The sequence below is a fragment of the Phascolarctos cinereus genome, unplaced genomic scaffold (genome assembly GCF_003287225.1).
Source record: "Phascolarctos cinereus isolate Bilbo 61053 unplaced genomic scaffold, phaCin_HiC Scaffold_2;HRSCAF=192, whole genome shotgun sequence".
Lineage (NCBI taxonomy): Eukaryota > Metazoa > Chordata > Mammalia > Diprotodontia > Phascolarctidae > Phascolarctos > Phascolarctos cinereus.
This window is the reverse complement of record NW_027555625.1, coordinates 103,476,711-103,494,105: the sequence shown is the minus strand read 5'-3', so window position 1 is coordinate 103,494,105 and position 17,395 is coordinate 103,476,711. Positions and strand designations below refer to the sequence as shown.

At 36.2% G+C, this 17,395-nt stretch overlaps 1 protein-coding gene across 1 annotated transcript in view; it reads left to right on the top strand.

The window, feature by feature from the left end:
• The window catches only part of MTIF2 (mitochondrial translational initiation factor 2), a 52,957-nt gene that overhangs the window by 23,025 nt on the left and 12,537 nt on the right, over positions 1-17,395 (top strand). The window contains exons 9-12 of the mRNA XM_020996250.2: positions 5,679-5,883; positions 6,868-7,117; positions 7,518-7,658; positions 9,053-9,217. Of these exons, the coding sequence (XP_020851909.1) occupies positions 5,679-5,883; positions 6,868-7,117; positions 7,518-7,658; positions 9,053-9,217 (761 nt within the window). The remainder of the gene's footprint in view (positions 1-5,678; positions 5,884-6,867; positions 7,118-7,517; positions 7,659-9,052; positions 9,218-17,395) is intronic.

Here is a 17,395-nt window from a genome sequence, read left to right as displayed (position 1 = left end):
GTTAAGCCAATACTTGGTAGTAATTATATTATGTAGCTATATTTTTGTATTCTAGATTTCCTATTACTGTATTTGGTTATGGTACTATTTTTCATTATTGACTAAACATTTCTACTCTATTAAAAATTTATTGGTATCTTTGGTTTTTATGTCACCTCATTTTTTAATTTATCCCTGTCTCACCAACAAGTTATCTTGTGTAACAAAGAATAAAAAGGAGAAAAAAACCAATTCCTTAAACTCCAAAATCAATTCCAATAGTTTATGCAATGTTGCACTCTCATAATTCCCCATCACAGCAAAAGGAAGAGGAAGGTACATTTTCTTAACTCTTCACTTGGGGCCAATCTTGGTCATTACTATTACACAACTTTCAGGTGGTTTTTTGTTGTTGTTGTTTTTTTTTTGTTGGTCTTTTCATTTACACAGCTATAGTTACTGGGCATATGACTTTGCTGGTTTTCTTTACTTCGTTTTGCTTGATTCGTAAGTCTTCCTGTGTTTTCTTTGAATTCTTTATATTCATTATTTCTTCTGCAATAGTAATATTGCAATACATTTATTTGTACGGTTTGTTTAGACATTCCCCAATCAATAGGCATCTACTTTGTTTCCAGTTCATTCTTACCACAGAAAGTGCTAGTATGAATATTTTTGTGTATATGGGATCTATCTGTTGTTGACCTTCCTTCCCTCCTGCCCTGTCTCTTTTCCTTCCTTCTTCCTTTTTTGCAGTTCACTCTCTATGGTAGAGTTGAGTTTGTCTTCCTTAGGACAAATTCATCCCTTTCCCTTTTCCCCTTTCCGTCTTGCTTCCCGGTTGAGTGAAATGCATTTATATACTCAACTGTGTGTATAATGTATTCTTCCATCTTTTAGCCAGTTCAAATGAAATTGAGGTTCAAGTGTCACCTGAGCCCTTTCTCCTTATTTGTATGGGCTTCTACATTGTGCCCTGTATTATAATATAAACATTTTATCCTTGTTTAGTCCTTTATGATTTCTTGCTCATATTTATCTTTTTGTTTTGCTTGCCTCCTGTGTTTGTATTTCAAAACTCAACTCTGGGCTTTTCACCAAGAGTGCTTACAAAGTCCTCTATTTCATTAAAGATCTATTATTTTTCCCCTGTAGGATTATACTCAGTTTTGCTGGGTAAGTTATTCTTGGTTATAAGCCTTGGTTATATCCTTTGCCTCCTGGAATATTGTATTTTGTTTTAAATATTTTTTATTGATGTTTTCATTTCTTACATCATTGTAGTATTCCATGTATCCTTCCCCCTCCTCCACCCTGAGACCAATCCCATGTGACACATGGTTTTTGTTTTTGAAAGAGAAATAAAAATAAGCATAATTGATCAATACTGAAATATGTAATTTAAGCTCTCAGCTTCTTTGTAATGGTGGCTGCCAAATCTTGTGTGTTCCTGTCTTTCCCCAGTACTTGAATTCTTTCTTTTTTGGCTGCTTGCAATATTTTTTCTTTGACCTAGAAACTCAGGTTTTTGTCTATAATCTTCTTGGGAGTTTTCATTTTAAGGTTTCTTTCAGGAGGTGGATTCTTTCTCTTTTTGCTTTTTCCTTTAGTTCTCAGAGATCTAAACAGTTTTCTTTTATGATGTCTTGAAATAGGATGTCTAGACTCTTTTTTGTTTTGGTTATGGCTTTCAGGTGGTCCAATGATACATTTTTTTAAAAGAAATTATTTTTTAAAGAAATTTTTTTAAAGAAATTATTTATTTTTGTTATGTTTTAAGTTCCAAACTGTCTCCTTCCCTCCCTCCTTACCCCACACTAGAGAAGGCCACTACTTGATGCATATTTATAAATATATGTAAAATCATACTATGTGTACTTCTATTTATTATAATTAATATGATATCATATCATATCATATCATATATCATATCATATCATATCATAATGCTAGATAGCATCTTGCTTCATAGGTAGTCCAATTATTCTAAAGTTATCTTTCCTTGATCTCTTTTCTAAGTCTGTTGTTTCAAATAGGAGATATCTTATACTTCTATTTTTCAGTCTTTTGACTTTGTTTTAATATTTGTTATCTCATGGAGTTATTAACTTCTATTTGGTCCATTCTCATGTTTTTTATACTTGTGTTAAGCTGTTGATTATCCTTTTAATTGTTTCATTTCTTTTCCATTTCTCCTCCCTTCCCCCAAATGGAGGCACCTGTTTCTTTTCTGTCTCCTCTAGTACTCTCATTTTATTTATAAAATAATTTTTAGCTTATTTTTAAACTCTTATTTCATCTCTCCCAGGAGTTCTGGTTGAAATTATGTCCAAGATATGTTTTTCTTCAAGGTTTTGCTGGCATATGCTTGCATTATCTTCTTCAGGGTTTGTGTCTTAAATGTCTCTGTCATCATTGCTCTTTTTTTAAAAAATTAATTTATTTTGATTTATCAACAATCACTTCCATAAGCTTTTGAGTTTTAAATTTTTCTCCCCCTCCCTCCCCACCTCCCTTACCAAGACAGTGTGCAATCTGATGTAGGCTACACATATACATTCCTATTAAACATTTTCACATTAGTGATGTTGTAAGTAAGGATTAGAACCAATAGAAGGAGGAAACAACACAACAGAAGAAAAAAATAGCAAATAGTATGCTTCTATCTGCGTTCGAGCGCCATAATTCTTTCTTTGGATGTGGATAGCATTTTCCGTATTCCACTTCCATTTTATGGGAGAGTTCATCCCATTCATATTCATGGTTATGATTACTATTTGTGTCTTTCTCTTCATCCTTTTTCCTCACTATTTATGCTTTTCTTTCTCCTTTCTTCTTTTCCCTCCTCACTAGTGTTTTGCTTTTGACCACTGCCTCCCTCAGTCCCGCCTCCTTTCTATTAGCCACCTACCTTTTCTTCCCCTTTACCTTTACTCCTTCTTCCTTCCCTTCTGTCTCCCCTCTCTTTTCTTTTCCCTTTTTCCTCCTATTGCCTATGGGGCAAGTTAGATTTCTATACCTAACTGATTATGTTATTCTCTTCTAGAGCCAAATCTGATGAGACTAAGGTTCAAACAATGCTCATCTCCCTCCCTTCTTTCCCTTTGCCGTAAGTAATAGGGTTTTGTGCCCTTTCCTGTAATGTAATTTACCCTGTCTGCCTCCTCCTTTCCTCTTCTCTCAGTATATTTTCTTAGTTAGATCAGATTAATCCACTTACTTGGATCCATTTAACCCACTTGATTAGTTTTTTTTTTCATCATTACATCAAAGTCAACTTATACCTATCCCCTTTATATATACCCCTTTAACAATATAATTCTCAAGGGCTCCAAGTGTCATCTTTCCTTGTAGGGATGTAAATAGTTTGCCCTTATTAATAACACATTATTTCTTTCTGTCCTGTTTACCTTTCTTACGTCTCTCTTGAGTCTTGTATTTGAAGATCAGATTTTCTGTTGAGCTGTGGTCTTTTTATCAGGACGGTTTGAAAGTCCCCTATTTCGTTGAATATCATAGCTCTTTATGATGAGATTCTTTCTTTGTTTGCTCATTCTTCAAGCCTACTTCCTGACTTAATGACTTTATGTTAGGTCTGGACTCTGCATATATCTGGGGGAAGTGTCCGAGGTGAGCTTAGATCCTGGTTTGTGTGCTCTTGGCTCCTGGTCCACTCTCAGGGTCAGAGTCACACAGCTGCTGCTAGCTTGTGTATACATCATCATCATCATCGAACCTTCATCAGGCACTGTATTAAACGCTTTACACACAGTATCTCATTTGATAAAGGCATCTGGGTGACAGTGGATAGTATGCTAGTCTGAAATCAGGAAGACCTGAGTTCAAATTCATCCTTGACTCTTAGCTGTGTAGTGCTCTGGGCAAGTCATGTAATCTCAATCTACCAGTTTCCTCATCTGCAAAAATGAGGTTAACAGCACCTACCTCCTAGGGTTGTTGGGAGGATCAAATGAAATAAAATTTGTAAAGCCCTTAGCACAGTGCCTGGCACATACTAGTCACTATAAAAATGCTTACTCCCTTTGTTTCCCTTCCCTTGGGAGGTAGGTGCTATTATTATCCTCATTTTTTTTTTTTAAGCTAGGCAGTGGAGTTAAGTGACTTGCCCAGGGTCACACAGCTAGTAATGTTATGTGTCTGAGGCTGGATTTGAACTCAGGTCCTCATGAATCCAGGGCCAGTGCTCTATTTACTGCACCACCTAGCTGCCCCTATTATCCTCATTTTTACAGATGAGAAAACTAAAGCAGACAGTGGTTAAATGGACTTGCCTAGGGACACACAGCTAGTAAGTGTCTCAGGCTCCGTTTGAACTCAGATCTTCCTGACTCCAGGCCTGGGCTCTAACCACAGTGCAGCAGTATACAATATAGGTCCTATGGCTGCCTCCTGCCCTGGCATGCCACACTAAAGTTCAGGTCTCCCTCTTGTTCCACTCATGGATCTATGACCCTGCATTGGTAGGCAGTGACAGAGCTGAAAGTTGGCACCTGTTTCTGTTCCCTGCATAGTGCCAAGTTTCTTTGTGCTGGATCTGAGACTTTTTCTTGCTGCCCTTGTTCAGTTTAGTCCCAGTGCTGGAAGGGTCCTCTGCTGCTGGCTCCTGGCTAGACTCCATCCTTAGTTGTCTGCAAATGGAGGCTTAGAAAATCCTAAATACCTCAGGATTGCCAGTATTCTCAAAAGCTATAACAAGTAACCTTTTTATTCCTCTGTTCCCACCTGTGAGAACAGTCCCAGGGCAGACTCCTTGTGCCAACCTCAGCTCAAAAAAAGACTCGTTATGATTTTTTTCTTGGATTTCCTTATCAGGACTTGATCTGGTATGTTTTCTGGATTTTACGTGCAGTAGTTGTGGAAGAGAGCTAGGATGCACTATTTCTTTCTGTTCTGCTGTCTTGGCTGGTCTTTGATTGTATTAGTTTTCTGTGATACTGCTTCCTAAAGATCTTTATCCAGTTCTCTTCCCATTCCCAACCATTTCACTCACTTTACCCAGACTCTGTGACATCAAGATGTTTTCATTAATTGCCCTTTTCCAGTACAGGGGGAGAGAGGGGCCCAGTGTTTGTAGTCATGTCGTTGTGGAAAAATTCAGGAATTAAAGCTTGGAAAGTCCTAAACGCTTCAGGATTATCGCTTATCTCAGAAGTCATAACAACTAAATTTCTATTCCCCTGTTCCCACCTGTGTGAAATCCACAGCAGTGGTAAGAGAAAATGTTTCAAACCTAGTGATTTCTAGCAATACTGTGTCTCAGGTCAGCAAGGAAATTTATGACAGATACTTCTCATGCTGTATATTTTGGTTCTGTGCTGATTACAACTGGAACGTTGGATTATTGGGCAGGGGCTCCTTTTTTAAAAAATCACAGTTGTTGACAGTTTTAAAGGAAATTTTTTTTTTATTATTCTGGCATGGTTCCTTATAAGAAAGAGTTTTGAAATGTAGAGAAACAGTTTAGGGTTAGAATGGTGGACCTCTGTGCAACCCTGAACTCATTTAGAAGTCTTCCTGATGGTAGTTGAGCATCTCCTTGAAATTGCTTTTTGAGATCATGGAAACTTAAATGTATGCAATCATAATGGCATAATCTTAGGGTACAATAAAATGTTTTGATTATGTATGGATTATGACAGTAGGAGTTTTTCTTACAAAACACTTTTTTCTTCTTTTAGTCCAGTAACTACAGCTATAATTAAAAGAGGAACTTTGAGAAAGGGTGCAGTTCTGGTCGCTGGAAAGAGTTGGGCAAAAGTTCGTTTGCTGTTTGATGAGAATGGAAAAACAATTAGTGATGCTTGTCCCAGCATGCCAGTGGAAATTATAGGCTGGAAGGACCTTCCTTCTGCGGGAGATGAAATTCTTGAAGTAGAATCTGAGGTATTTTAAGTTTGATTCCTAAATATCCCCTTGTTGATATTGCAAAAGGAGGGTGAGTGTTTCTTTCAGAAGTTAAACCAAAATGCCATAAACCAACAGCTCCTTTTCATCATTACTCACATTTATAAAGTGCTTTCAGTTTTACTTTCTTTACTTTGCTTTCTTCCCAATAAAACTGTTGATTAGATATGCAAATATTTTTATCCCCATCAGTATTAAAAAATGATAGGGCAGGAATGAAGAATAGTAGTTGGACAGCCTGAATCCTGTACTCCTGACCAGAATCATGTTAGGAAAATGAGAGAAAAGAAAGCTATCCAGACTTGGGTAGAATTTCTTTGGAGGATTTGTAGAAGAACATGCAAGGATTGCACAGAATGAGATGGGGTGGATAAGTTGGTAACTGCAGCGGTGAAGGGAGAGTCCACATGGATAAGATATTGTAGCCAATTTTGTCCTTTAGATCCATTCAGGTATCAGTGTACAAACCCCTGAAATTCAAATTTTATAAAGGAATTTTTATAAATTCTATAAGGAAGTAGCTTTTACATGGTTTCATAGTAGGAAGAGTTTACTACTATCATATATGATATCAGTGTACAGAATGCTTTCCTCATAATGACCTTGTGAGTCCTGGATTTTAATGAAAAAAAACCAAACCTGGATTTGTTTTTCTTTTTACTATTTATATTATCTTGATCAAAGTCACTTAACTTCTCTGGGCCTTTGTTTCCTAATATATAAAATGTGTGTGCATGGGGAGAGGAGGAGGAAGTTGTCACACTACATGATCAATAAAGTCACTACCAGGTCTGAATCTGTGGTCCTAGGAGGTTCAATATAGGTCTTCTGACGGCAAGCGTACTGCTCTTTCCAGGACGCTATTCTGTTTTTCATAATGAAAAATGCCTCATGTCAGCTTTTCAACAAAGCAGCCATTGATTTTTACCTCAGTAAATAACACCACCATCTTTTTTTGCAAAGCAAAGAGCACGTGAAGTTGTTGATTGGAGGAAATATGTTAAAGAACAGGAGAAAATGAAAGAAGATTTTAAAGTGATTGAAACAAAACGAAAGGAACACGAAGATTCACGTCGTAGAGCCTGGGAGAAGTTAGGATCTCTGCAGTGGAAAGAAAGAGAATATATAAAGTATCAAGATATTAAAAAACTACAAAATGTAAAACCTAAAGAGAAAATAGAAGATTTGAACACTCTTCCTATAATTATTAAAGGTGCTAGTTTGTTAATGTGTTTTGCTTTTGAATTCTTTTTTCAATCAATAAACATTTATTATGTGCTTACTGTGGGCCAGGCACTGTGTGAAGCCGTGCTTGTTCCTTATTTACTGCACAAAGTATTCATGATATTTAATTCTCATGAAGATTTTCCTAGTACAGATATTTTATTTGTAGTTGTGGTATCAAATACAACTTAGTGACCACTTAAACTCTTAATCAGATATTCATTATGTTTTTGTAGGATGAATGGGTATTATATATAGTCAAGGTAAAGAAAAATGAATATAGTTATAACTAACATTTAACATCTTTTTAAAATTAGATTATTCTGATTTAAATATTTTTGAGTTTCAGCCTTTTAACATCAGTAGTCCTAAACTTTTCTTTTCTTTAGGTGATGTAGATGGTTCGGTTGAGGCTATTTTGAACGTTATCAATACCTATGATGCTGCAGATGAATGTAAACTGGAGTTACTACATTTTGGAGTAGGTGATATTAATGAAAATGACATTAACCTTGCTGCAACATTTAATGGTAAAATTTCCATCTTTTAAGTGACTTTCTTTATTTAACTCAATGAATTGTTTAACTGTACAATTGATATAACCTGTACAATTTAGCTATACAATTGATAAGCCTTTGTCAGTTTTTGTTATTAACTGAAGGTTTTCTGTTACCATTTGAGACCTTACTTGCTAGAGAGTAAGAGAGTCTCGGTTATCCATTCAGTAGAAACATGACTATTTCTCTTTCTCTTGCTGTCCTCATTGGAGAGCTCTTCTCAGGAGTCACAGGTGTCTAGTTTTTTTTGGGAGGGGTGGGGTGGGGCATGATTTACCCTATTACAACAGCCTAATTGTTAAAACAACATGAGTTTAATAATTGCCTGTTGTGCTTTTTTCATTGATTTGTTAACGCTTCCCTTTTACCTATGACCTACCTGACACATCCCCATCGTGGCCAGCCACTTTGGTGTGAACAGTTTTTAACTTCAAGAGGACAAGGACCATATGTCCTTTTAAGTTAACTGTACTGCCTATCATAAATTTAACTCGAGGTTGCCTTGCACACTTTGTACAATACTAACACTACAGCACTATACACAAGCAAGTGCTTTGGGTAACATGTTCCTTCCTCTCTCAGAATAAGGGATATGTAGAATATGGAAAAATTATTTTCAATAGTGCTATCTGATCACTGAAGTGTACTTGTGGCATGCCTGCTGTGTACCATCACTGTGCTGGGTAATGTAGATAATTTATGCTTGTGATCTGTCTACACATTGATGAACAGCCTTTCTGAGGGGCCTTTCATGTGTTTTCCCTACATGGTTGAGGTACTATTAAAAGCAAGAGGGCTTTATTTAATGGCAGTTATATATACCTCTATCATATAGTCTTTGGAAAAAAGTATGGAGGAAACATTTAACTTCAAGAAACTTTTAAACTCTTTAGAAAACTCCTGGCTCATTAAGCCGTTTCATCTTTGAGTATTTTATGGCGGGTTTACATTCAAGAGCTCACTAAAGGGGTGGGCAAGAAGATTTTTATGTATTAATAGTTTGCTGTTTCTGAAATCACACCAGTAACATATGCAATTCATTTCTTCCTTCAATGTACCTCATTCTGTTATTTTCCTAGCATCAAATGTAAAGTTTTGCCTATGGTCTACATTATAGTACTTTAGGTGATCTTCAGTAGGGCATCTGGGAAACAGAATTTATATTAGAACCATATCAATTTCTCCAATCACTTGAGAACGTAATAATTATCATAAAAAGTTTTACAGAATTTCTTATCTCTTCACATTGTCTTTTGTTCACATATGAAGTCAGGAACATGGTGAGGAGTTTATTTTCTGTGTGAAAGGCAAACAAATGTTCTAGTATTTGTGTCAGCAAATCATCAAATTCTATTTCTGCCTGTCAGCTGTTGTATATGGCTTCAGTGTGAATGCAAGCAAAGTTATCCAGCAGTTAGCTGTGAAAAAAAGAGTCAGAATTAAACTTCACAACATTATCTACCGACTTGTTGAAGACTTGCAGGAAGAACTGAGCGGTAAACTCACTCCCTCTGTGGAAGAAAATGTAATAGGTGAGTGTTTATAATAGTTAGCATTTATATAGTACTTTGAGGTTTGCAAAATCTTTTATATATATTATCTCATTTCATCCTTACGATAACTTTGGGAGCTAGGTGTTATTATTAACCTCATTTTGCACATAGGAGAACTGAGGCAGACAAAGGTTAAGTGACTTGGCCAAGGTCACATAGCTAGTATCTGAGGCTGGATTTGAACTCAGGTCTTCCTGACTCCAGATACAATATTCTGTCTACTGTGACACTCAGCTATAATCACTTGCTGTTTCCAAAATTATAAATACAAAGCTTTTATAAAATCTTTGGGCATTTAAAAATTTTCAAAACTTTGTATTAGCTGTGAATAGCACGTTTGTTAGCATTAAGGTCAGTTATATTACATTGTAGGTTATAAAATATTGCCTTTTTTTAATCTAGTGAGAAATGAAAAATGGCTACCATGGCATTTATTATTATTTGCTTTTAAATGATATTTACAGATTTTTTTCCCTATTGTACATACAACTTAAATTGTTTAAAAGTTATACAGAGACTTTATGAAGATATTAGGGTCCTAGAATTTGAGAGTCAGAAGGGACCACAGTAAACTTCTAATTGAACCCATACCTTAAAAGAATTTCCAGTGTAAAATAGGTTATCTAGCTTCTGCTCAAAGACCTACATGGAGAGTAGAAATGCCAGGAGTAGAACAGAGGTCTGTACACAGTGTTTGTTGATCTGACCAAGGCCTTTGATACTGTCATTTGTGAGGGCTTGTGGAAAATTATGGCAAAATTTGGTTGCCTGGAGAAGTTCATCTGTTTTGCACGTCAGTTTCATGACGGCATGCTTGCATGGGTTCTGAATAATGGACAGTGCTCTTACGCTTTCCCAGTCACCAGTGGAGTGAAGCAGGACTGTGTGCTTGCTCCCATCTTTTTAGCATGATGTTTTCAGCAGTTTTGTGGATGAAAACGGTATCAAGGTCACTGCTGTACTAATGGTAAATTATTTAATTTTAAAAGACTACAAGCCAAGAGGCTAGAGCTGCTTGTGCTAATTTTGGCCCAATACCAACTCCCCCCCCCGCCAAAAAAAACCACAGGTTCTTCAACACCCAGCACCACACCATCCACATATAGAACCATTCGTTACAGCAAATGGAGACATTTTGAATGCTGTGGATAAGTTCACTTATCCTGGCAGTATTTTTTCCAGATATGTCCACAAAGATGATGAGGTTGAGCTACTACAATTCTGCCTCACTTATAAAGTGACCTTTACCATCCTGATTGCCCTCTTGGACATTATCCAGCTTATCAATATGCTTCTTCTCTTTTAAAAAAATTTTTAATTTTTGAAAATGTTTTTTGGGTGAGCAGTTGAGGTTAAGTGACTTGCCCAGGGTGACACAGCTAGTAAGTATCAAGTGTCTGGTCTGAGACTGGATTTGAACTCAGGTCTTCCTGACTCCCGGGCTGGTGCTCTATCCACTTCACCACCTTGCTGCCCCTATCATACACTTCTTAAATTGTGGCACCTAGAACTGAACACAGTATTCCAAATGAGGTCTGACAGGGCAGAGAGTGTATGACTGTTATCTCTCTATTCTTGGGAAATGTGCCTTTCTTATTGCAGTCCAAGATGTTATTAACTTTTTTGGCTGCTGTTTCGCATTGTGCATTCTTATTGAAATTTCAGTCCATTTAAACCCTCAAATCTTTTTGAGCGAAACTGTTGTCTAACCATCTCTTCTATATTGTATTTGAGGTGTAAAACTTTACTTTTATTCCTATTGAATTTCATCTTATTAGATTCATTTCAGCTCAATGTTCTTGTGTGTCAAAATCCTTTAATACTGACTTATTTGGTATATTATCCCTTTTAGTTTGGTATTATTTGCAGATTTAATCAATGTGCCATCTATATCTATTCATATAGGGATTAGACTTGTGATTTCATTTGTATAGTGAATGCTGAGGGAGAGATCTCCTCACAATGCAGGTTGTCACCTTCTCTGAAACTTGATAGCCTTAGAGAGTTGCCTAGAATACAGAGGGTTGTATTGGTCTGATCAGCCATAGTCAGTCACACTGTACCTCGACTCCAACACAGTGATGTCATTTTGGTCCTCTTCAAGAATGAAGGACAACAACCAACCAACCAAAACGGAGGGTGAACCCTCCCGAGGAAGGACTTGAACCCAGGTTGTCTTGTTTTCTAGCTCAGCACTTTGTCAACTCTTTGTTCATTTAGACAGGCTTACCTTTCACTAGAGACTTTTTGCCACAATGATTTTTGAACCATTAACAACTACTTTTTGAGTCTGGCCATCCAACCAGTTCTGAACCTATATAATTAGGTTTTTGTTTATCTCATATCTCTCCATATTCTTTACAAGAATGATATGAGATGCTTTATTGCAAATTTTGCCAAAATCTAGCTAAATTACATGCACAGCATTCCATTTATCTGCTAGTTTAGTGATCATGTAAAAAAAAAAAGAAATAAGGTTAGTCTGGCATGTCCTGTGGTTTGTTTTGTTTTGTGTGGGGCAGTTGGGGTTTAATGACTTGTCACACAGCTAGTAAGCATTGTGTATGAGGCTGGATTTGAATTGAGGTCCTCCTGACTCCAGGGCTGGTGCTGTATCCACTGTGCCACCTAGCTGTCCCAACATTCTTTAATAGTATAGGCCCCCCTGATGAACCCTCCCCACACACCCTTCCCTTAACCCCTTTTCTTTCTATTTCCTTGTTGGGTAAGATGTATTTCTGTATACAACTGTGTGTGAATGTATATTCTACCCTTCTTTACTTCAGATGAGAGTGAGGTTCAAAGTGTTGCCTTACTCCTTCTAATGCCCTCCCTTCCGTTGTCTAAACTTTGCACATCCCATTTATGTGAGATAATTTTCCCCATTCTTTCTCTCCCTCCCTCAGTGTATTCCTCTTCTCCACCTATTCTGTTCTTCTTCTGAGATCATAAAAATTTATCAGAATCACCCTCAAGCCCCTCTATCTGATTAGACTCCCTTTATGACCTCTGATGATGATAAAGTTCTGAGGGGTTACATGTATCCTCTTCCCATATAAGAATGTAAACAGTTTAACTTTGTTTAGTCCCTCATAATTTCTCACTCATGTTTACCTTTTTATGATTCTCTTGACTTCTGTGTTTGTATGTTAAATTTTCTATTCAGCCTTATTCTTTTCATCAGGAATGTTTGGAAGTCTTCTATTTTGTTAAAGGCCCATTTTTTCAGTTTTTTTTTTTTTGTTAGGCTATTCTTGATTGTAAGCCTAGATCCTTTGCCTTCTGGAATACTACATTCCAAGTTCTCTACTTCTTTATGGTGGTGGCTGCTAAATCTTGTGTGATACTGATTGTGACTCCTTGGTACTTGAATTCTTTCTTTCTGACTGCTTTTAATATTTTTTTCCTTTACCTGGGAGTCATGGATTTTGGCTGTAATATTGTAAAGAGTTTTTATTCTGGAATTTCTTTCAGGAGGTGACTGGTAGATTCTTTCTTTTTCTGCTTTGCTCTCTGGTTCTAAGATATCTTTTTTTTTTTAATAATTTCTTGAAATATGATGTCTAGACTCTTTTTTTGGGTTGTTGTTCATGACTTTCAAGTAGTCCAGTTATTCTTAAATGATCTATCCACAATCTGATTTCCAGGTGAGTTGTTGTGAGATATTTCATATTTTTCTTTATTTTTTCAGTCTTTTGACTTTCTGTTATTATTTCTGGATGTTTCATGGAGTCATTATAGTTCCATTTAGCCAGTTCTAACTTTGATGCAGTTATTTTCTTCAGTAAGGTTTTGTACCTCTTTTTCCAAGGTGTTAATTTTCTTTCCATATCTTTCTTCCCTAGCTTATGACTCTTTTCCCATTCTTTTCTCTACTGCTGTCTCTTGGTTTTAAAATTTTTTTTTAGCTCCCTCTTTAATTCTTCAAGGAATTCTTGTTTGACTTGTATACAGGCTGCATTTATCTCTGAGGCTTTGCTTATAAATTTTTTTTGAGTCATTGTTTTCTTCTCTGTTGCAATAATAGCTCTTTATTGTTGGGCTCTTTTTTTGTTTGCTCATTCTTCCAGGCTATTTCTTTTTTTGTTTTAATTTTTTTTATTAGTTTATTTTGATTTGTCAACAATCACTTCCATAAGCTTTTGAGTTTTAAATTTTTGCCCCCTCCCACCCCATCTTCCACCCCATAGTATATTTCGATCTGCATTCAAACTCCATAGTTCTTTCTTTGGATGTGGATAGCATTTTCCCATGAGACCTTTGGAGATGTCTTAGATCCTTGCATTGCTGAGAAAGGCTAAGTCTATCAACGTTAGTCAACTAGGTACTTCTTGACTTTGGACTTTGAATTAGGACTGGGCTCTGTTCACTTTTGGGGGGTGGTCTGTCTTGAACTTCTGTCCTCATAATGTCGTTTTGCTGGTTTCACTGTTCTGCTGGGGTCCTGAAAACTTTCAGGGTCCCCAGAGTGTTGTGATCCAGGGCAGGGTCTGTCCACAACCCTCCTTGTCTGAGTTCTTCAAGTTCCTGACCCAGATTTGGGTCTGTTGGCTTGTTTGTGGTTGGGAGGCTCTGGAGGTTCCGAATCTCCTCTGGTCTGGGACAGTGCTCTCTTCCTTGGGTATCAAAACCACATAGCTCCCATATTCTTCCCAGAACTTGCTTCATGCTTAACAAAGCCCATTATGATTGCTCCTCTCTGCCCTGGATCTGTGACCCAGCACTGGGTGCTGGATAGTAATGCTGCGAGAAGACACCCATTCTTGCACGTGCCTAGGTATCCCCCAGATTTCTTTCTGTTGTTTTGTCTTGGCTTTCTCTCAGTCCCTAGTTGCTCAGTTAGTCCCTTGAGTCTCTTAGGTACAGCTAGGCCACCTTCGCTTGGTTTCTTTTCATTAGTTCCTTTGATATTATGGACTTTTTGTTCTTCCAGATAATTTTGTTATTGTTTTTTCTAGCTCTATAAAATAATTTTTTGGTAGTTTGATTGGTATGGCACTGAATAAGTAAATTAATTGAGGTAGAATTGTCATTTTAATAATATCAACTCAGCCTACCCCTGGGCAACTGATATTTTTCCAGTTATTTAGATCTGACTTTATTTGTGTGAAAAGTGTTTTGTAATTGTGTTTGTATAGTTCCTGGTTTTATTTTGGCAGGCAGACTCCCAAATATTTTATGGTGTCTGCAGTAATTTTAAATGGAATTTCTCTTTCTATCTCTTGCTGCAGGGTTTTGTTAGTAATATATAAAATGTTGATGATTTGAGTGGGTTTATTTTATATCCTACAACTTTGCTAAATTTGTTTATTATGTCAAGTAATTTTTTACTTGATTCTCTAGGATTCCTAAGTATACCATCATTTCATCTTCAAAGAGGGATAGCTTTGTTTCTTTGCCTATTCTAATTCCTTCAGTATCTTTTTCTTCTCTAATTGCTACAGCTAACATTTCTAGCACAATATTGAGTAATAGTGGTGATAACGGACATCCTTGTTTCACTCCCAGTCTTATTGGAAATGATTTTAGTTTATCCTCATTGCATATGATGCTTGCTGATGGTTTTTGATAGATGCTGTCTGTCATTTTAAGGAAGACTCCATTTATTCCTATGCTCTTTAGTGTTCTTAATAGGAATGGTTGTTGTATTTTGCCAAATGCTTTGTCTGCATCTATTGAGATAATCATATGATTTCTGTTAGTTTTATTGTTGATGGGGTCAACTATGCTGATAGTTTTCTTAATATTGAACCAGCCCTGCATTTGTGGTATGAATCCTACCTGGTCATAGTAAATTATCCTTGAGATAAGTTGTTGTAATCTCTTTGCTAATATTTTATTTAAATTTTTTGCATCTATCTTCATTAGGGAATTGGTCTATAATTTTCTTTCTCTGTTTTGGCTCTTCCTGGTTTAGGTATCAGCACCATATTTGTATCATAAAAAGAATTTGGTTGGACTGCTTCTTCACCTGTTTTCCCAAATAGTTTATATAGTATTGGAATTAGTTGTTCTTTAAATGCTTGATAGAATTCACTTGTAAATCTTTCTGCTCCTGGAGATTTTTTTTTTTAGGTAATTCATTGATGGCTTGTTCAATTTCTTTTTCTGAAATGGGATTGTTTAAGTATTTTATTTCCTCTTCTGTTAATCTGGGCAATTTATATTTTTGTAAGTATTTGTTTCATTAAGATTGTCAGATTTATTGGCATACAGTTGGGCAAAATAGTTTCTAATTATTGTTTTGATTTCCTCTACATTGGTGGTGAATTCACCCTTTTTTGATGCTGGTGATTTGGTTTTCTTCTTTTTTTAGTCAAATTAACCAAAGGTTTATCTATTTTATTGCTTTTTTTCATAAAACCAGCTCTTGGTTTTATTTATTAGTTCAATAATTTTCTTAATTTCAGTTTTATTAATCTCTCCTTTGGTTTTCAGAATTTCTAATTTGATATTTAATTGAGGATTTTCAGTTTGTTCTCTTTCTAGTTTTTTAGTTGCATGCCCAATTCATTGATCTCTTCTTTCTCTGTTTTATTTGTATAAGCATTTAGAGATATAAAACTTCCCCTAAGGACTGCTTTCAATGCATCCCATAAGTTTTGGTATATTGTCTCATTATTGTCATTCTCTTGGATGAAGTTATTGATTGTTTCTATAATTTGTTGTTTGACCTACTCATTCTTTAGGATTAGATTATTTAGTTTCCAATTAATTTTTAGTCTATCTTTCCATGGCTCTTTATTACATGTAATTTTTATTGCATCATGATCTGAAAAGGATGCATTTAATATTCTTGCCTTTCTGCATTGGATTGTGAGGTTTCTATGCACTAGTACATGGTCAGTTTTTGTGTAGGTGCCATGTACTGCTGAGGAAAAGATACATTCCTTTCTGTCTCCATTCAGTTTTCTCCAGAGGTCTGTCATACCTAACTTCTCTAATATCCTATTCAACTCTTCAACTTCTTTCTCGTTCGTTTTGTGGATAGAGTTATCTAGTTCAAAGAGGGGGGAGGTTGAGGTTCCCCACTAGTATAGTTTTGCTGTCTATTTCTTCCTGTATCTCCCTGAACTTCTCTTCTAAGAATTTGGATGGAATGCCATTTGGTGCATATATGTTAAGTGATGATATTACTTCATTGTCTATGGTGCCTTTTAGCAGGATATAGTTTCCTTCTTCATCTCTTTTAATTAGATTTATTTTTGCTTTTGCTTTGTCTGAGATCAGGATTGCTACCCCTGCTTTTTTTTTTTTACTTCAGCTCAAGTATAATATATTCTGCTTCAGCCTTTTACCATTACCCTGTGTGTATTGCTCTTTTTCAAATGTGTTTCCTGTAAACAACATATTGTAGGATTATGGTTTTTAATCCATTCTGCTGCTTCCGTTTTATGGTAGAGTTCATCCCATTCACATTCACAGTTATGATTTTTATCTTTGTCTTCCTCTCCATCCTATTCCCCTCTCCCCTCATTTATGCTATTTTTCTCTCCTGTTTTCCCTTTCCCTCCTCAGTAGACTTTTGGTTTCAACCATAGTTTCCCTTAGTCTGTCCTCCCTTCTATTAGGCCCCTCTCTTTTCTTTTCCCTTTACCCTTTCTACTTCCTATAGTGTAAGTTAGATTTCTATACCTAACTGATTATATTATTCTCTCTTTGAACCAAATGTGATGAGAGTAAGGTTCAAACAATGGTCATCTCCCTCCCTTCTTTCTCTTTACTATATTTGGTTTTTGTGCCTTTTCATGTGATGTAATTTATCCTTGTCTGCCTCCTCCTTTCTTCTCCCAGTACAATCCCTTTTCTCTACTTAATTAGATTTTTTACCATCACATCAAAGTCAACTTAAACTCAGGCCCTCTAAGTATACCCCCTTTTAAATGTCATAAATGACATTACAATTCTTAAGAGTTACAGCTGTCATCTCCCCTTGTAGGGATGTAAACAGTTTGCCCTTATTGAAAATATGATGGTTTATTTTTTTCTTTCCTGTTTACCTTTTTATACTTCTTGAGTCTTGTATTTGAAGGTCAGATTTTCTGTCTTTTCATTAGGAAGGCTTGGAAGTCCCCTATTTCGTTGGATGTCCATCTCCTTCCCTGAAAGATTATGCTAGGTTTCACTGGGTAGTTGATCCTTGATTGTAATCCAAGT